This window comes from Tauraco erythrolophus, chromosome 9 (assembly GCF_009769465.1).
Source record: "Tauraco erythrolophus isolate bTauEry1 chromosome 9, bTauEry1.pri, whole genome shotgun sequence".
Taxonomy (NCBI): domain Eukaryota; kingdom Metazoa; phylum Chordata; class Aves; order Musophagiformes; family Musophagidae; genus Tauraco; species Tauraco erythrolophus.
This window is the reverse complement of record NC_141473.1, coordinates 14567326-14585610: the sequence shown is the minus strand read 5'-3', so window position 1 is coordinate 14585610 and position 18285 is coordinate 14567326. Positions and strand designations below refer to the sequence as shown.

Below are 18285 nucleotides of genomic sequence, written 5' to 3'. Positions count from 1 at the left end.
TGCTATTGCGCATGCGCTGAGCTTCCACCAGCTAGTAATTTTAATAGCCTGCAGCTTCCTTTTCTTACGATCGTTTTACAGTCGTCGCTCCTCAGGCTAAAAACTGACTGACTCGCTAACAAAGCACAGGCAAACGTTTAATTTATCACGAAAGCGTGTCAATCACAAGATACCAGTTCCATTCAAAAAAAGGCTTTAATTCTGTAATATCAATGAATCTGTGTTTACCAAACATAAACAAAAGAAGCGGTATTAGAAATGCCTGGAAAACTAAGTAACCCAGCCGTAATTAATTTAATTCCGAGCAAAGCCCCTAAGGGTACACAGTTCCAAGGCCGTCCTTGGTCTCCTCCAAGGAGGGCACTGGTAGTGGCTTATTAACACGAAATCAATGCATTCCTAAACGAGGTTTCTCGCATACGCACATCGCAAGCACTGCTGAGCTCAGCGATTCATATCTGCACAGTCATTACCCTAAATTACACTTATTTTGTTCCAGGACGGCCACACGGCAGCAGCCTCCTCACAACCGCTCCTCCACACTCCTGTCAGCCCCGCTGCCACAAAGCGCTCCTGGAAGCGTCGCAAAACGAAGCCGCGAGTGCCTCAGTAGGCAGCGGCAGCAGTGCGCGTCCTTTGCCCTGACTGTCGCAAGAGCGTCCGCGCTTGGCGGCGGCCGCCCGCTGCCGGCGAATGGGGGGCGATGCAAGATGGCGGCACTACCTGAGGAGCCGGCGGAGGTGGTGGCGGTAAAGCCAGACCCTGAGGCGGGGACGCCGCCGCAAGCCCCTGCTGCTCCTCCAGCTGCTGCCGCCGCCGCTCCCGCCGCTCCCCTGGCTGCGGCGGCGGAGGGGGAGCCGGCGGGAAGCGGTGGGGAAGCGGCGCCCCCTAAACCTGCGGCACCGGGCCCGGCCGCCTCTCCGGCGGCGCTGGACCGGCAGACGCTCGTGGCCGTGCTACAGTTCCTGCGGCGCAGCAACCTCCGCGAGTCTGAGGAGATCCTGCGCCGCGAAGCCCGCCTGCTCGGCGACGACCTCGGTGCCGCTGCCCTCAGCCCCGCCGGCGCCGGGCTCTCGAGCGGCGATGCGGACTCCGGCGGCGAGGCGCTACTCAGCCGGGTCACCGCCACTGCCGCTATCGCGATTGGAGGCAGCGTCGCCACTGTCGCCTCTTCCAGCCCCGGAGTGGCGGCGGCCGCAGCCGTGCCGCCAGGGAAAGGTGGGGCCCGCGCGGGGGCTGCGCGGTAGCTGTGCGGAGCGGGGGGCCACCCCCTCCCGGCGGGACGCCTGGAGACGGGGAGGTCCTTGTGCCTCCCGCAGCCTCGGGGGCTCTCCGTGATGCTGGGGCACAAGGGTCCGTGTCAGGTTGTGCCTCCCTTGGGGTAGCTCTCCTGGGGCGGGAGGTGAGAGTCTGCCTCGGCCTTCTGGGGGGACCACGGGGTGTATCATCCCCCCCATACAACTCGGGAAGAGATCGGGACTTCCTGGGGTTGGCCTCTCTGGAGCAAGGGACCAAGGATAAATATCTGTCGTATTTGCAGGGAGTACTGTCAAAGGGAGAGGTACTTCCCTTTGTGTTTGTGTCTCATCTCGACTAACAGCGTAGCAGGAGGCTGAAGGTTTCCTTTGTAGTTAGAGGTCGTGGTCCAAGATGTGGCCGCAGGGATGAGAATGAAGGTCTGATGTACAGGCTGCATTTTGAGGAAAGAGCCATAGAATACTTGTAGAGGAAGCTTTATACGTTCCTGGGCCAAGTTGCTGGGTACTTGAGATGTCCTTTGGAGTCTGAAGTATTTTTAATCAATGTGTTCTGTGCAGCAGCTTCACAGAATAGTATCATAAAATTTCAGGAACTGATATGGCTTGAGTTCCAGTAAATGTATAGTATAGAGTCAGCTTTTTTTCTGGTATCGCCTGATAATGATTGTTTTTTTACAGAAGACAAAACACAAAAGTGTTTAATGACTGCTATGTAGAACAGAGCTCTTAGAGTGTTAGCAAGTGACAAAAAGTAATGGTGTGTAGTGGTCTTGGTGAATTGTTCACTTGATGAACTTAATTTGCCTGTCTACTGGACACAAATAATTATAGTGGGTATATCTTAACAGGCTTAGAAAGATTCTGCTCCTCAACTGAGAGTTTATAAACTTAGCAGTAAAGATAACTTGTTTTGGTGATGTTAGTGGCTTATGCCTTTACGCTTACAATCCTAGCTGAATTGGACACTATGTTAAGTACTTTATAGGCAACTGTTGACAGAGAAGGCGCAAGAAACGGCTGAAGATGCCAGGAGAATTGGCTGCTGGACTATAATGTACTGCCATCCTCTCACTTGTATCGTTTAAACTTAGTGCTGAACAAGCACAAGACTTAGCATCATGTTTTGCTCAGAGCGCCTCACCTTACCAGCAGAGTTGTTAGCCACTGTATATTTACTAATTCTTGGAGGCTGTCTTACAAGCTCGTGTTATATGCTAATGCTTTTGCAGTTGGAGGAGGCATCGTTGTGGAAGATCAGCCAGATGTGAGTGCAGTATTGTCTGCCTACAATCAACAGGGGGACCCGACACTGTATGAGGAATATTACAGTGGATTAAAACACTTCATAGAGAGTTCCCTGGACTGTCATCGAGCAGAACTGTCTCAACTGTTTTATCCTCTCTTTGTGCACATGTACTTGGAATTGGTCTACAACCAACATGAGAGTGAAGCAAAGTCTTTTTTTGAAAGGTAATTTATTTTCATTTGTGCATTTGCATTATTTTGTGTTTGCTACTTTGATTAAATCTGTAAGCTATAGTAGCATAGGCTCGTATATATATATGTATTATGTTTGTCTCTAATGTTGAAGAGATTTGGAATCTGAAGTAATGGTGTCATGGATTACAGTAACTGTTCTTAAATCATTTTCTAATCTCCTGTGTTAGAAGGATGTGCAAACTACGTGTTTTTGAACTGTCTGTGAGCAGATTTTGAACCATCTTTATTGTGAGCTGGTTGGTTCTGTGCTGCAAAGTATCAATGAAGAGGTGCTGCTTGTTCAGGCAAAGGTTGTGGAGTTGTTTTCTAGCACTGGAAAATTGCATGGAGATGCCAAAGTAACGTACACTGTTAGTATTTGCTAATGTCATAGCATATATATCAAAATTCTTCAAATAATATTAAAAGAATTAATTTATGGCTAATCTACAATTTTCTGTGCGTTTAGTATGTTTCACTTCTTTATCACTTGAGAAAATTAAATTTAATTTGTTTTCTGGATTAAGACCAACTATGGAATATTTCAATCCAAAAGGATAACTTTGTCTCCCTCCAGTATGGTCAGCAAAAATGGTTCTGCAAATAGCTAAAATGTTTGCTGCCACAGCTATTTTACAACATGGTTTGAGTAAAAATGGAAAACTCTAGACATGTGTTAGCTATTGTATAATGGAAGTGGAGAGTGAGAAACATGTTCACTGTGAAATGTGCATATTCATACAATGAATCAGATATAAATGCATCCAGGTAGTCTTGCATAACAAAAAATGCCCTGTACTTTATTATACCACAAATGAGAGTTTCATTTCTGTAAATAAACAAGTTAGTGAACTGTTTACTTCAGGCGAGAACCCTTTGGGTGTACGAAGTTCTGTGAGGTTCCATTTGTTTGTTGTGTTCATCTCAGTTTTTAACTGTTGAATACTCTTACTGTGTGCTGTAAGTCACCAGTGTATCTTCCCCAGGATGAAATACGTTTCAGCAGAAAAATAATCCAATGTGTAGTCAGTAGCTTCCAAAAGGTCTTTACATATATGTTTTGTGTTAAAGTAACGTAAATAAGTGTGCACTTAGGAGATAATGTTTTTGTAATAAATCTTTTATCATATCTTAAATTGTTTCAATAGATTTCGTGGGGATCAGGAGTGCTATTACCAGGATGACCTGCGTGTATTATCTAGCTTAACCAAAAAAGAACATATGAAAGGTAACGAGACCATGCTGGATTTCCGGACAAGCAAGTTTGTGCTGCGTATTTCCCGTGACTCTTACCAGCTCTTGAAGAGGCATCTTCAGGAAAAGCAGAACAATCAGATCTGGAACATTGTTCAGGAGCATCTTTACATTGATATCTTTGATGGAATGCCTCGCAGTAAACAACAGATAGATGCTATGGTTGGAAGCTTGGCTGGGGAGGCAAAGCGAGAGGCTAATAAAGCAAAGGTAGGAGGCAAAGATTGTTGCACTTTTGTAGTTGAACAATTCTCCCTAGTTTTTCAAGGAGATACCTTAGTATAGACTGACGATTGTCACGTGAGATCTTAAAAGACAACATGAACAGAACAGAGGAAGAGAACTGCTCAAATACTTGTTTGCTGTAGCAGGGAGGTCAAGATATGTCATTGTTTAGTGGGAGAAACTGTTGGACGCCTTTGAGAGACCACTTTGTATTCAGCCTGCTCAAGTAAGCTTTAACGAGCTCTGGAATTACTCTGTGGTTGTCAAATTGACGCCTGACTATTTGGCTTCCTCTCTTGTCCAACAGACGTAATCCTTACTTACTCCCCATTGTTACTGCAAGGGCTGTTGGTGTAAATCTTGACAGTGTAGTACCAAAATACCATACAGAAAATTTATGTAACCTGTAGGGATTCTGCTTTAATGAAGAGCCAAGAAATGGTGGGAGAACTTAAAATTGTCCAGATCAGCTGCTGGGTAAACCAGCAGAACATGCACTATATTTCTTATAGGCTAACCAGTAATGTAGGCGGTAACATTAGACATAGCAGTTTCAAAGGGGCAGCTTTATTGCTTGGACTATGACGTTGAAAAGTTTCCATTAAAAAAACTAGTTTTCAGTAAAAACAGCAATTACTGTTTTGTCTCATGTGTGTTTTATTGGTTTGCAGGTTTTCTTTGGCTTATTGAAAGAACCAGAGTTTGATGTGCCTTTGGATGATGAAGATGAAGAAGGAGAAAATGAGGAAGGAAAGCCAAAGAAGAAAAAACCTAAAAAAGATAGTGTAGGCTCAAAAAGTAAAAAACAAGACCCTAATGCTCCTCCCCAAAACAGGTACCAAGGGAACCATGTGTAGAGAGGTCTTGTTAAATCTAGTCTTGTCATGCCAAATCTGCATCGCTGTTCACGTGCCATTTTTAGCATTTTGGCCACTTCAGCTGAGCACAGCTTTAGCCGTAAGACTTCTAAGGGAGGAAATGGAAAGCTTAGCGTATAACCCTCCCTGTCTTTGCCCCTCAAGTCAGTCTAGGTTTCCTTTGATAAAATTTTACTCAGTTACCCACTGATCTTTTCAGGTCATCCTCAATTATCTATCTCCTTCCACCGCATAACTGAAATTCTTCAAGCTACTGGCTCTTTTTCTCATCAGTTAGTCTTTTATATAGTCTTTCATTCTTCTGGTTCTTGTTTTGTATTTGAAGTATAGGGTTGCATGCAAAGGTTTTGCTTTCTTTGTTTAGATTAACAATATTGGAAGGTGCTTTTAGTTGATAAAAATGTGTACTTCTTGCAGAATTCCTCTGCCTGAACTGAAAGACTCTGACAAGCTGGATAAAGTAATGAATATGAAGGAAGCTGCAAGGCGTGTGCGTCTTGGCCCAGAGTGCCTGCCTTCCATCTGTTTCTACACGTTCCTTAATGCTTACCAGGTTGGTAAAAGAAGAGTTTGAGTAATATGGAAAAGAGAATCAAAATTGTTAACAAACTCTTAATAAAGGAAGAAGACTTAATAGAGCTGGCAAGGAGTGTTGGAGTATATTGGAATATTATTGGAGTATTTGGAATAAGGGTTGTGAATTTTATGTTCCAAAAATCTTCAAAATTCTCTTTAAAGACTCCTTAAACTGCTTAATGTCCGTGTTCCTTGGGTTTGCTTTGATTTTGCTGTAATTCCTTCTTCCGCTTTTCCTATGGGGAGAATTCTATTCTATGGAATACAGTAGATGTTTTGCACTGAAATACTGGAAAAAAGTACTGTTTTGTCACTATTGACTGTGCTTCGTTCATATAGCTTTATTTTTAATGGTGCAAGAATTTATGTGTGTTTATGCCTGTCCTAGAATGATTCCCTCTTATTTTTGTAAATGTCAAGTTAATTTTCTTACTAGTACTCAGAACTTTGTAATACTTGAAATGCGTCATGGAAGTTACAATATAAATTTGTATTTTGTGTATAGGGTCTGACTGCAGTGGATATTACAGATGACTCTAGCATGATTGTAGGAGGTTTTGCTGACTCTACTGTCAGAGTGTGGTCCGTGACTCCGAAAAAGCTGCGTAGTGTGAAAACAGCAGCAGGTAATCAAGGCAGTAACACTGAATATGAGCATGCATTACTTGTGACACTGCGTTTTGCGTGAGCAGAGAAAGATGTCTGTGGCAGGAGAGTTGTCTTCAGCAGTTAGATGCTTTCACTTTGAAGAAACAGTACATGCAGAGATGTATATATACTACCATTAGAAACATTTTTAAAGGAATGAGAAATCTAGTTGTGTACACCTCCTGTGAGGTGGTCGGTGCACGGAGCTTGGAACGAGCCGTAACTATCATGGAACTAGCCATCTTGCTTCTTACCTGGATGGTAACTTCAGGGCGTAGTAGACAGTTTGGTTTAGGTGATCCAGGGGAGACTAGAGGCACTCTGGGGGAAATTACAGGAGGGAACTCTTGAGGAGGATGGAGGAAAATGTCCTGTAGCTCAATATCTATGCAAATTCTTGGGAACCAGGCTTCTTTCATTCTGCTGTTTGTGTAACAAGGTGTTGCGGTTGAACCTAGATACCATGCAAACGTTTCTTAATCTGGATATTTAACTGAGATATGGTCATGATGTTCAGCAAACAGTAGCCTACAGACTAAAAGTTACTTTAAGTTCCGTGTAGTGTGCAGCTGTCAAAACATGTCTGAAACGCGTCTTCGTGGCATATTAACTTCCTGGAAAAAGGCATGAAAATTTGGCATGTCTGTCAAGAAGATGTTATTGTATTTGTTATATGTATGAAAAATAACACACGTCATGATCAATTTATTTTAGCTCTTAGTGAAGACTTAAGAAAGAGTGATTATTTATGTAAAGTGTTATTTTTCACCTTTTACGATGGTAAAAAATATTTTAAAAGCCATTGTACACTTTGAACTTGCCAATTCCCAGGTACTCTGTCATGTTCATATCATACTGGCCTCTTCCAGACAGAATATGATTTGTTTTCCTGGTCATGGCATTTATCTTTGAACTTCTAACAGTTATTATGATACGTGAACTTTGAAATATTGCAGACCTCAGCCTCATCGACAAAGAATCAGATGATGTCTTAGAGAGGATCATGGATGAGAAAACAGCAAGTGAGTTGAAGATTTTATATGGTCACAGTGGACCTGTCTATGGCACCAGCTTCAGTCCTGATAGGTAAAATAAGTTTACAAGCTAACTAGTTTGCTCGTCTTCAGTTTTAATTGTATGCTACTGAATGCAAACATGTTCTTAATGCAGCTTTTTCCAGAAAGTTAAAGCAATTCTTGTTTATGCAGCTTCTAAGAAACTCTGTGTGAGCGTAAGTGCTCATTATGCTCAGGGTGTTGGGGACTGTCACCTATTACTGACATTAACTGAAGCTGAGGATGCCAGCAGCTTTCTTGAGGTTCAGGACTTAGATGGCAAAATAGACCATCTTTTTTTGCAAACTGTCATTTAAGCTGGCTTTTAACTAGATGAATTGTAGAGAGGAAAAAGACTGCAGCATTGATTGATTGCATTTACAGTATTGCAAAACATAAAACCAGGCTGAGTACCATGTCGTTGTACTTCAAGTTTCTCATATTCTATTGAGACTTTATTTTCAAAATGTATGGAATAGTATCTTTAAAATAAGAGATTTAAAACCATTATGTGATTATGAGAGTCTGGACAGTAGAAAGGAGGTTTAAGTGTCTGAAGTTTTGCTTTTGCGTGTGTCTACTCAGGAAACAGCCATCCCAGAAACACAGCTGAGAAGTAAACTGTGTGGAACATGAATATAGAGTCTACAATTATGAATTGAGAATGTGAACGAGATATGAATTCTCTTTCAGGGAATCCTGGAATTTTGTTTAGACTATATTAAAAGATTTTTTTAAAAAGTAACATAGTGTAGCAGTTTGCTAGTCATTTTCATATTTTTTCATATAACTGTAATTCCTGAAAAAAGACCAGCTCTGTGGTTCGTTTGGTTTTTTTTTTGTTTTTTTTTTTCTCCCCTCAGTATTGCTGTTCAGTGTCATCAGAATCAGTCTTTAACATCCAAATGCCTCTCTCTCTTGCATAAGGGCCTCGGAATGGATTCTGCTTGAATTCGTTATTGTTGCTTAACCCACCAAAATGCTCATTTATATGTGACGTGCTGAACAGATGCCGTTCAGTGGACAGTTTTTCTACCATACGCACCATGAGATGTCTATGCAATGGTTACATAGTCTGTGTGTACGTTTGGTATGTAACATGCTATGCTTTCTCCTGTGGCAGGAACTATCTGTTGTCCTGTTCTGAGGATGGCACTGTCAGATTGTGGAGTCTCCAAACATTCACATGTTTGGTGGGATACAAAGGACACAACTACCCAGTATGGGATACACAATTCTCTCCTTATGGTTATTACTTTGTGTCAGGGGGACACGACAGAGTGGCTCGGTAAGAAACTGGATGGGTTTTTTACTTGTCTGGGTCAGTTTGTGGTGACTTAACCCTGAAAGTGATTAGCTGATATACTTTAGCCTACCCTATTACTGGAAATAAAATTTATTTAATGTCAATTAAAATACAGAACAAATGTTTTAATCTAGTTTTTTTTTTCTTTTCAACACACATCAGGTTATCTGACAACTAAAGAGATGGTGTCCTCTTATGTGACCATCTGATTATAAATATTTTCTTCCAGTTGTTTAACAACTTGACAGAATATTCTTTATTTCTCCCTTCTGAAAAGTATACTTTACCAAAACAGATCCTGCTAATTCAGTAAACTGACCAGTAAGAAACCACTGCATAATTACTTTCTTTTATTCCTCGTTGTACAACAGATACTGAACTTCATTAGGGTTCTTGTTATTAATAAAGCTTTTCTTTTCAGTCTGTGGGCAACAGATCACTACCAGCCTTTACGGATATTTGCTGGCCATCTTGCTGATGTGACGTGTACTCGATTTCATCCAAACTCTAACTATGTTGCCACGGGCTCAGCAGACAGGACTGTACGGCTCTGGGATGTTTTGAATGGGAATTGTGTAAGAATATTCACTGGACATAAGGTAAAGGCATATCACTCACAGTGTGAAAGTAATTTTATTTCTGTGGTGAGACTCTGAGGAGTAGTGTTCAGAACGAGTGTGGCTTGACTGACTGACTGAATGTGAGTAGAATTAACTAACTTGTTTGGTCCCCCTCAAATATCTGTTTTAGGGACCAATTCATTCATTGGCATTCTCTCCCAATGGACGATTCCTGGCTACTGGAGCAACAGATGGAAGAGTTCTGCTGTGGGATATTGGACATGGCTTGATGGTTGGAGAATTGAAAGGGCATACTGATACTATCTACGCGCTCAGATTCAGTAGAGATGGGGAGATTTTAGCATCAGGTAAACACTGGAAACAGTGAAGTTGCTGTTGTGTTCCATAAGTTTGAAGAGGAATGGTAGAATCGCTTCCTCAAATTGAGGAAGACAAAGTAGAATCACTTGCTTAGCAAAAGCACCAAGTTCAAACTGCTGATACAAGGCGGGTACTTCACTGGACTGTGAAGTATGACCCCTCACTAGTCCAGGAACTGAAAGGAAGATGTTATGCACTTAGACAATAGTGAAGGTTGGGATCTGTGTACAGTGCTGGGGGTGGAATCTGAAGTTAGAACTAACTCTAGGGCAGAGAAGTGGTGGCTGGATTAGAAGCCCAGGATACTGGAGTGGAAGTGGGACATGCATCAAGATTAAAAAGAAGAAAGAGGAAGAGATAGAAATGAAGATGAGTTATCCACACCCTTACTATTTCTTCATGATAGATTTTTGATATAGAAATGTGTGTGTAATATTATTAGTCAGGTCTATGAGCAGCAGAACTTGTGAAGTCTGCTTGTTTTTTCCTGCCTGTCCACATGGATTCTCTGGTGTCTAATATAGCAGAACTTCTTTGCCAGTTTTCCCTTCATGGAGGCACAAAGTTTCGTCTCTCCATGATTAGTGAACTGTTTTCCTAAAATGTATAGGAATTTAATAAATTTGAAACTTTTTCCGTTCTGTCAACTGGTTGAAATTAGCCAACAAGTTCGTTACTGACAGCAGAAACAATAGACAGACACTGTAATTACATCAGGGCAATTTCCTCATGAAACGCAGCTGGGAATATTCTAGACTTCTTTGGTAGTACATTCCTAATGCAGTGCAGTGAGAATCCTCAGTGAGCCTCTACTGCAGGAGTTACAGCTGACAGGCAGGGTACAGGTTTGATCCAGCCTGCAGGGTCATTACTTCTACTACCAACGCTCCAGTGAAAGCCCAGGACACTGGGCCTGCAAAATCCTGCTGTCTGCCCTGTATCAAACAAAGAAACCGTTATTGTGCGACTTAGAATCATAAACATTTCCTGAAATTGGCCTCTAGCCCACAGGATGGTCCTGCTTTTTCAGTGCCAGGTGATGTAATCCAAACCCAAGTGTTTTGAGAGAGCAGTTCTTTGTCCACAGGGCGTTCAGGTTCGATTACAGGAAAGCTGGAATCCTGGTTGCTTTTATGTGTGCATTCAGTATGTTAGAGGCTTGTTAAAGTCTGTTTCCTTGCAAGAGGAGGGCATTAAGTCGACAGTTATGAGCAAACCTGCTTTTTGAGCTTTAATTTCTGTTAACGTGCTCTCCACTAACTTTTTAATACACCTTTTTTATTAATAAAATACTTGAACTGTTATTCTCTTTTCTTTCCAGGTTCAATGGATAACACAGTTCGTCTGTGGGATGCTGTGAAAGCATTTGAAGATTTAGAAACCGATGACTTTACTACAGCTACTGGACATATAAACTTGCCCGAAAACTCACAGGACTTGTTACTAGGTACCTACATGACCAAATCAACCCCGGTCGTACACCTCCATTTCACACGCAGAAACTTGCTGCTGGCTGCAGGAGCCTACAGTTCACAGTGAATTGGGAAGCTGTAAGACTGACTGTGCCAAGTCATTACAGTAGTGACCTCAGGATCTGAGACCAGGAGGAATGTCTTGTACAGGTGGACTCTGCTAATCTGTTGCAGAAAAACGGAAACTATGTAAACTAATGCAAGCAGAGTCTTCTCAGTTCTGCTATTTCATATTTATACAGTTTGAAAATGCTGGAGATTGACAAGACATCGTGGCTGTAAAAGAAGGAATTGTTCATGGTGCTTTTGATAAAAAAATATATATATGTATATGAAATGGCTGTCTCCTCTCAGAGATAGTATTGAGCTGTGCTGAAGCTTGTGGAAGCTTAACAGCCTTGGTGTGTGTTCTCAAATGTTTTTAAAGCACTTAATTTATGGTTAGTAAACGTTTAATCAATCTCAAACACAAGCGAAAACTGTTCAGTTTCAGAAAAGACAAATGTAGATTAATTCACTGTAGCCTGAGCTGGGCAACAGGTATGGTGAGAGTATCACAGCAACAAAAAGGGCATTGAAAGAGTAGGTCCAACAGGCAGAGGCTTGTGGGGAACTGCTGCGAAGTTACACGTGTGGGTTTTAGGCATCCAAGTACCACATCCTGAAAAGATTTCAAACTCTTGTGCTCTTTTGAGATATCAGAAATGCCAATCTTGTTACTTTGTTTTCACAGTAGCCAGTGCTGTAAGTAGATAAGCAATCCGAAGTACAATGTAAACTATTTACTTTCATACTTTATTGTATGAGGAAAAAAAAAGGAGGGGGACTGGGACACAACTGAAATACTCATTATTAAAAAGGTGGACTTCAGCCTTCTAAAGTTGTATTAGATCTAAAAGAACTTTAAAAATGTGTCCTTTCTGCATAAGGTTTAATATATCAAAACGTAAAACTACCTAAGAAATAGAACTCTTTTTGCACAGTAAAAGGATTAATCAGTCCTAAGTGTACTATCAGTTGGCTTTTGAAAGGCCAGCTTGTCTGCCGAAGTGACCATGTCCACTCACAAAACATCGTACCCCAGTAAGTCCTCCCAGACAACCAAGAAAGCTCAGTGCTTTATTTCTAAGGAAGAGTAACGTGTAAAACACTGGGAAGCAGAACTTTCTGGGTCTTTGAACAGAAAACGCCACTGCCAAAGGACAGGCCCAGTTTGGAGTGGTTTTGGGTTTGTGTTTTTGGTTTTGTTTGCTTTTTTAATAATCTTTTACAAGCTGTATACAGGGAAATCTGTTTTGTTTTCCTCATTACTTTCCAGTAAGGGCTTGGACACTGGAACAATCTGCTGGCTCTCTAGTGAAAACAAAAACAAGACTTGACATTTCCAAGGTAAAGTAAATGGAAAACTACCTCCCCTCTTGTCCCTTCTCTGACTCTAACTCTTGGAGTAAAGGTGTATTACAGGCATTATACATCAAAATAAAGGGGGGAACATTTATTAGGAAGCTCACCTGGAAATTTTCTTTAAAGGAAAGAAAGGTTAAAACTAAATTATTATGGATTTTTTTGTGTAATGGTACCTCAACAAAATTTCTTAGCTCTCAATAGGACCAGTTGGATTTAGAGTACAATTGTGGTGACTCAAACAAGTTACCTAAAACAAAGCATGTACAGTTTTGACAGCTTAAAGAAAAGACTGCCACATTCTGCCTTTGTATTTTGTACAGTTTTATACTTTTGATATTATAATAAATACTAAAACCACATAGTTTGTGTCTGTGCCTTTGAGAAGGTATTTTCTTCCAAAGCAGCGCTTGTAACTGAGCACTCTGCTAAGGGAAACTAATTCAGAAATGGTTAAGTTGATGACTAGCCATTTCACGTAAATCTCATTCTAATGGTAGGTGATGGGTTCTAGCTAATTAGATCTATTAAACTGTTGCAACAACCATTATTAATCTGGAAAGCTGTATACAGCAGAGGCCACTTATGCAAACAAACTCATAGGAGAAGACGACAGCTAGATTTATTCAGAAGGCCGAGCATGTACAAATGGCTCTAAGATACATGAACTAGAGTGAGAGAGCACAAAGACCCTGTAATTTATCCCTCCTTTTTTTCTGGCAACCATGCCTACTTCCTGCTGTTTGGGAAGTATGTTTGCATGCTTTAGCATCAGAAGTCCCAGGTTCAACCCCCGCTGCTGGCACCCTTCCAAATAATCACATTCACACATCAGCACTAATGTGACATCTAAGGAAGGTACTGAGTTTTAATTGAAATAGACACAGGAAGCCACTGTGGAGGATGTAACAGACAAGTTCTAGTGTTGGGAAGGGGCTTCGTATGTCTTACTTGTGGTAGGAACACCTCATTTATTAAGAGGTTATGTCCAGGAAAAAGAAGCACTGAACTACTTAAGTCACTGTTTATGAACATGCAGAGTTATAAGAGCTTAACGTCAACAAAGTAAGCCATTTTCTTTCTGGCAGTCACCTCTGCAAGAGGGGCCAGTAACAGAAAAAGCTCAAATGCCATAATTCTGTCCGTCTATTTTGGGAGGTTTTTCATCAAAACCAAACAGGGTCTATGCAAAATACAGACAACCAAGGCAAAAGTTGTAATCTGCACTGTATTAATAATAGTGAAGAAGTCATGGTTTCCATGTGAGCTACTAGCTTGGAATGCAAAAAGTGGGAGCATCCAGGTAACTGCAAACCACGTAAGCTTACTGTTATCCACTATGACATGGAAGTGTGGAGATGCTTTGATCAGCTGTAAGCTCTGTGCCAGTATTATCATCCTGCTGCTGAGGTCTTTCCTAGGTTACTACCAGGTGCTCAGAACACTTGAGGATGTGTAATATCAGCAGAAGAGTTTAGTTAAGATAGTAATGGCAGGAATCAGCTACTCATCTCCACTACAAGTAACTACTTTTGACAGAGGAAAAAAAAGCAAAATGCCACATTTATGCTTTTTGCACCGTTTCATACTTCCAGTAAAACAAGTAATTATTTATATTTTATTAGCCACAGCAGGTGATCAGCTTGCATTACATTAACACAGACTGGAGGTTCAGACATGCCAGCAACCTGCCAAGAGAGGAGAGATCAAACATAGCAAGTCTTGCACAGTGGAACTAGTATCTGAGCATGCCCCTTGCCCAGGCCTAAACAATTTTAGTTAGGAGCAGGCAAATTTCAGCACACCTAGAGGAGGAAATGACTGATGTCCCCTTCGAATACAACAACGATGCTCAAGCTTATTGTTTTCTACCCCTTTTGCAGACTATAAGGACAGGCCATAGTTTTTTTCAAAATGCCATTTCAGTGGAAATTTTGTATTTGAAAATGACTCTAGAACTTTGTAACGTTTGGTTGTTGCTATACAAGAACAAGTCCGATCATTTCTATATGGGCCTTGCATAATCAGGTGTGCAACATATACAGTTCCATTGTATGGTGCTCCTTTACCACGTTCAGAAGAAGGTTCTAACAGAGTGCATTAATCTCTACTTGGCATTCTCTAATACAGCTAAGTCCTCAAGTACTACTTTATTATTTCAATACCCTACAAAGCAACAGTTATCCCTATTTTACAGCAAAAGGGCATACCAGAGGCACCTGACAGTTGAAGGCAAAGCCTGATATACCTAGCATATATACATCCTTCCATTCCTCCTTCCTTTCTTACTCTTCCTCCCTGTGTGCCATCCCTAGTCCAATTTACCATGTCAGAACAAAAGGAATACTGGTACCCGATACTTTCTGTATCCCCCTTTAACAACTTACTTCATTCAGAATGCCCCCAGATAAGCTGATAATATAGTTTAGTTGAGGTTTAAAATTATACACATGAAGTTCACAGGCCTGTGTTTCTCTAAGGATATTGTATTATTAGCAACTTGTCCTTTGTCACTCTTTCCTTCTGAGCTAGCACTGAACCCTTTTGGTCCTGGAAGAACACCAGCCACTTACCATTTACTTATCTGCCACGGCAGGAGTTTTCTTTTTAGGTCTGAGCTTGAAATACAAGATGAGCATTGCAACACCTGTGTACGTTGCTATTACATACTGAAAAACATAAAAACTATGTTTAGTTTCAGAAAACACCATTACATACAAAAGTTAATACAAATACATTACATACAAAAGTTAATACAAATAATACATACATTCCTCCTGCCTGTGATGGTATAGGAATTGAAGTACTTCTGAAATCCAGTGAACTGGTGTTGAGATCCTGAGTCGTGACCAGCCATGGCTGCTTGTCCTAACAGTTAATAAATTTAAAGGACAGTTAATAAATTTAAAGTTGGACAGGATCAACAGAAAAATCAAACTAATCTCTACACTGAACTTAATACTTCCATTGTCAGCCATAAAATGTGCTTTCAGGACATTCAACAGACAGTGGATATACGTAAGGAGCAGCCATGTTCAGACCACTGTATCTTAAGGTACAAAACACGTGGCACAAGAGCAGATAAGGAGAGGTTCTGAAGGGAAGAGCATTTATGATTTTCAGACTTCAATCAAGTGAGTTTAAACATGAAAAAAAAAAGTCAGTACGATGATGATAAAAGGGAAAATTCCTGAAAGCACTTATAAGGAGACCTGCCAGTCCTGCCTACACAACCATTCAATACACGTAAATTTCTACCAATTGTTCAGGAATCTGCAATACCTACTTAAGATAAACCTTCACTAGTTCAGCTAAGAAACAGCTTCAATTATATACCCAAAAACTTGGTGACAAGATTAGACCACTACTGCTTTGTCTCTTTAGAACTTTTACACAATATTAGAGTGTTAGTGTTGTTAATAAGAATCGCCCTGCTCTCAGTTGCACATCTCTGTTGCAACTTACTTGCTCACCCTACTATTCGCAGACCTGGACAAAAATACATATTTTTTTTTTTCTCCTCTAGTTAGTTTTCAGCTAGATCAGCAAGTTACTGAAGCCAGCTACAAAGTATCAGAAGTGCTTTCACAGGAACAACAAAAACACTAAGTACATGGGGGCACATCTCTGTGTTTTGTGTATGTCTGTACCAAAGTTTCAGGTCTACTGCAAGAAGTTCATTAACACCAAGGCCTGGCATGGCTACAGTAGTATTCTTGCAGGTTCACTGCAGGGCTGAGGCTGGCACTCTGGATATTGCACAGTCCAACCTCAATCGGCTCAAAGCAGGGACAGCTACAGCATGTCACCCAGGAACATGTCCAGAGAGGTTTTGAATATCTCCAGAGACGGAGTCTCCACAACTGCTCTGTAGAGTCTGTTCCAGTGTTTGATTACTCTTACAATAAAAGAGGTTTTCTTTTTAATGTTCAATACTTTTCTTATGTTTAAGGGAGTTTTATATTTAGGATAAACGTTTGTTGTTTTATCTTGTAAGTCACCTCAAAAGAAGCACACATGCCTTATGGTTACCTGCCAAACCAGGCAGACACTGTAGCCACCATACCCAAGAAGAGGGATACAGGAAACTTGCTATAGCAGGTGCTACGCTCAGTAACACAGCTCTTACGCCAGTTCAACCCAGTGACATGCCTCTGGTGTATAACCACGTAAGTGTGCCTGCAACTGGATTGACTGCGTAATAGACAAGAATCTTAAGGAAATAACCTCCCTAAACGTTTGCTGTACATGACTTAAAGAGCCAAGGCCATGTTTTCTTATGCCTGGCCGATGCTAAAGCCTGAAGAAGAGTCACCGCCTCCTTCCGAGGACGGCTCGGAGCCCAGACATCACAACACGAGTTTTCTTTTCGGGAAGCGCCCGGTGCCCTCGCCAGGCCCGGCCCGCCCCGCCGGCTGTCCCGACACCGGGCGCCACCGGCTGCCGTGCTCGCCCCAGCCCCGCACAGACGCCGGGCCCATTTCGCTGGCGCAGGCAGCCGCGACCCCGGCGCTCCCTCGCCTCAGCTCGCGCCGGGCCGAGGGAAGGAACGCGGCGGTGTCCGGTGCTGGAAGGGGAGCGACGCCGCGGCTGAAGGTCGCGGACGCCCCGGGGGACAGCCGCGGCTCGGCGCTGTGGAGAGCCGCTCTCCCGCCCGGCGGCGCAGCCTTACAGGAGGAGACGCGGGCAAGGGTCCGTGTCCTTCACCAGGCACTCTTCCCCGCGGGCGCGCAGCGATACCTCAGCCTCCGCCACCGTCCCGCCGCCGCACTCTGCCCTTCGCCAGCGCCCTCCCACAAAATGGCGGCCGCCGCGCGCAGCCACCGCGGGCCCCGCGGATTGGCTACGCCCCACCAGGAGGGAGCGCTCCCCGCCCCTTTACTTCTGATTGGCAGATAAGCGGTCCCGCCCCTTCCGCCTGCCCTTTCCCCTCTGCCCCGCGTGCTGCTTCCGGCCTGCTCACTGCGCTTCCGGCGTGCGGCGGCTCTCGGTGCGCCCTTTTCGCGGGCGGCGGCGGCAGCGAGTGGCGGCCTGCGGAGGTAAGGCTGGGCTCGGCTCGGCGGGCAGAGCTCCTGCCCTGCCCTGCCTCGCCCGGTCCGGCTGCGCGGCGTTGCCGGGGCGGGCGGCTGCGCTTCCTGCCGCGGAAGGTGCCTCTGCCGCTCAGCGAGCCCTTCGGTGAAGCGTGCCTTGAGCGACTTTAATTCTGCTATGTGCTTTCATGTTTAAAGACGTTTTAGGTGTCTAACGCGCTACTTTGAATTGGGCAACGTAGTGTTTTAGTGCTGATTCCTGTAGAAGTACCGTTGACTAATAAATAGTGTGTGAATCGTGACCTAATAAAGCGTTGCTTACTGACTGAAACACAGCAAGGTTGAATATATATGGAGAGATATAGCTTACATCAAGGTGTATCAAATTATACTAACCTTTAAGGATGGTATCCAGAGTAAAAATGCAGACCAGACTTAGTGTTTCCCTCACAACTTTCTCCTTAATGGCTGAAGCTGGTAATTTCAGCTTGTCTGCTGAATATAATGAAGGTCTGTTCAGGAAAATTGTGGCTGAAGGAGTTTTATGAATATCTAGGTGGCGCATCTAAATGCCTTAAAAAATTGATACTTTAGCCTGGAAGAGTTGGGCAATAGTCAAAATTGTTAGAGATGCCTGTATTTAGATGGACCACTGGAATACTTCGGTGTAGTCAAATGTTAAATACATTGGGACGTGAATTTCTGTTTTGTCACTGACTAACTGCGAAGTAGCCATCTGAATTCTTTCTTAGTTTGGG

The 18285-nt window shown here is 42.7% G+C and overlaps 2 protein-coding genes across 3 annotated transcripts; one reads left to right on the top strand and one right to left on the bottom strand.

Annotated features, from left to right (window-relative positions):
- The first annotated feature begins 710 nt into the window (after nt 1-710).
- On the top strand, nt 711-12798 carry TAF5 (TATA-box binding protein associated factor 5). 2 transcript variants are annotated; one of them, XM_009987090.2, is made up of 11 exons: nt 711-1218; nt 2489-2729; nt 3887-4202; nt 4889-5052; nt 5513-5648; nt 6177-6297; nt 7276-7405; nt 8498-8662; nt 9102-9279; nt 9431-9608; nt 10943-12798. In XM_009987090.2, the coding sequence occupies exons 1-11, from the start codon at nt 711-713 to the stop codon at nt 11158-11160; spliced, it is 2355 nt and encodes a 784-aa protein (XP_009985392.2). In that variant the 3' UTR covers nt 11161-12798. The 2 variants fall into 2 exon arrangements, with proteins under 2 accessions (XP_009985392.2, XP_086473065.1); XM_086616939.1 differs by lacking the exon at nt 8498-8662.
- A 540-nt stretch (nt 12799-13338) lies between these two features.
- ATP5MK (ATP synthase membrane subunit k) lies at nt 13339-17277 on the bottom strand. The gene is made up of 4 exons (XM_086616346.1): nt 17170-17277; nt 15268-15365; nt 15071-15166; nt 13339-14185 (listed from the first exon to the last, which is right to left on the bottom strand). The coding sequence occupies exons 2-3, from the start codon at nt 15352-15354 to the stop codon at nt 15074-15076; spliced, it is 180 nt and encodes a 59-aa protein (XP_086472472.1). The 5' UTR covers nt 15355-15365; nt 17170-17277; the 3' UTR covers nt 13339-14185; nt 15071-15073.
- Between the last annotated feature and the right edge of the window lie 1008 nt (nt 17278-18285).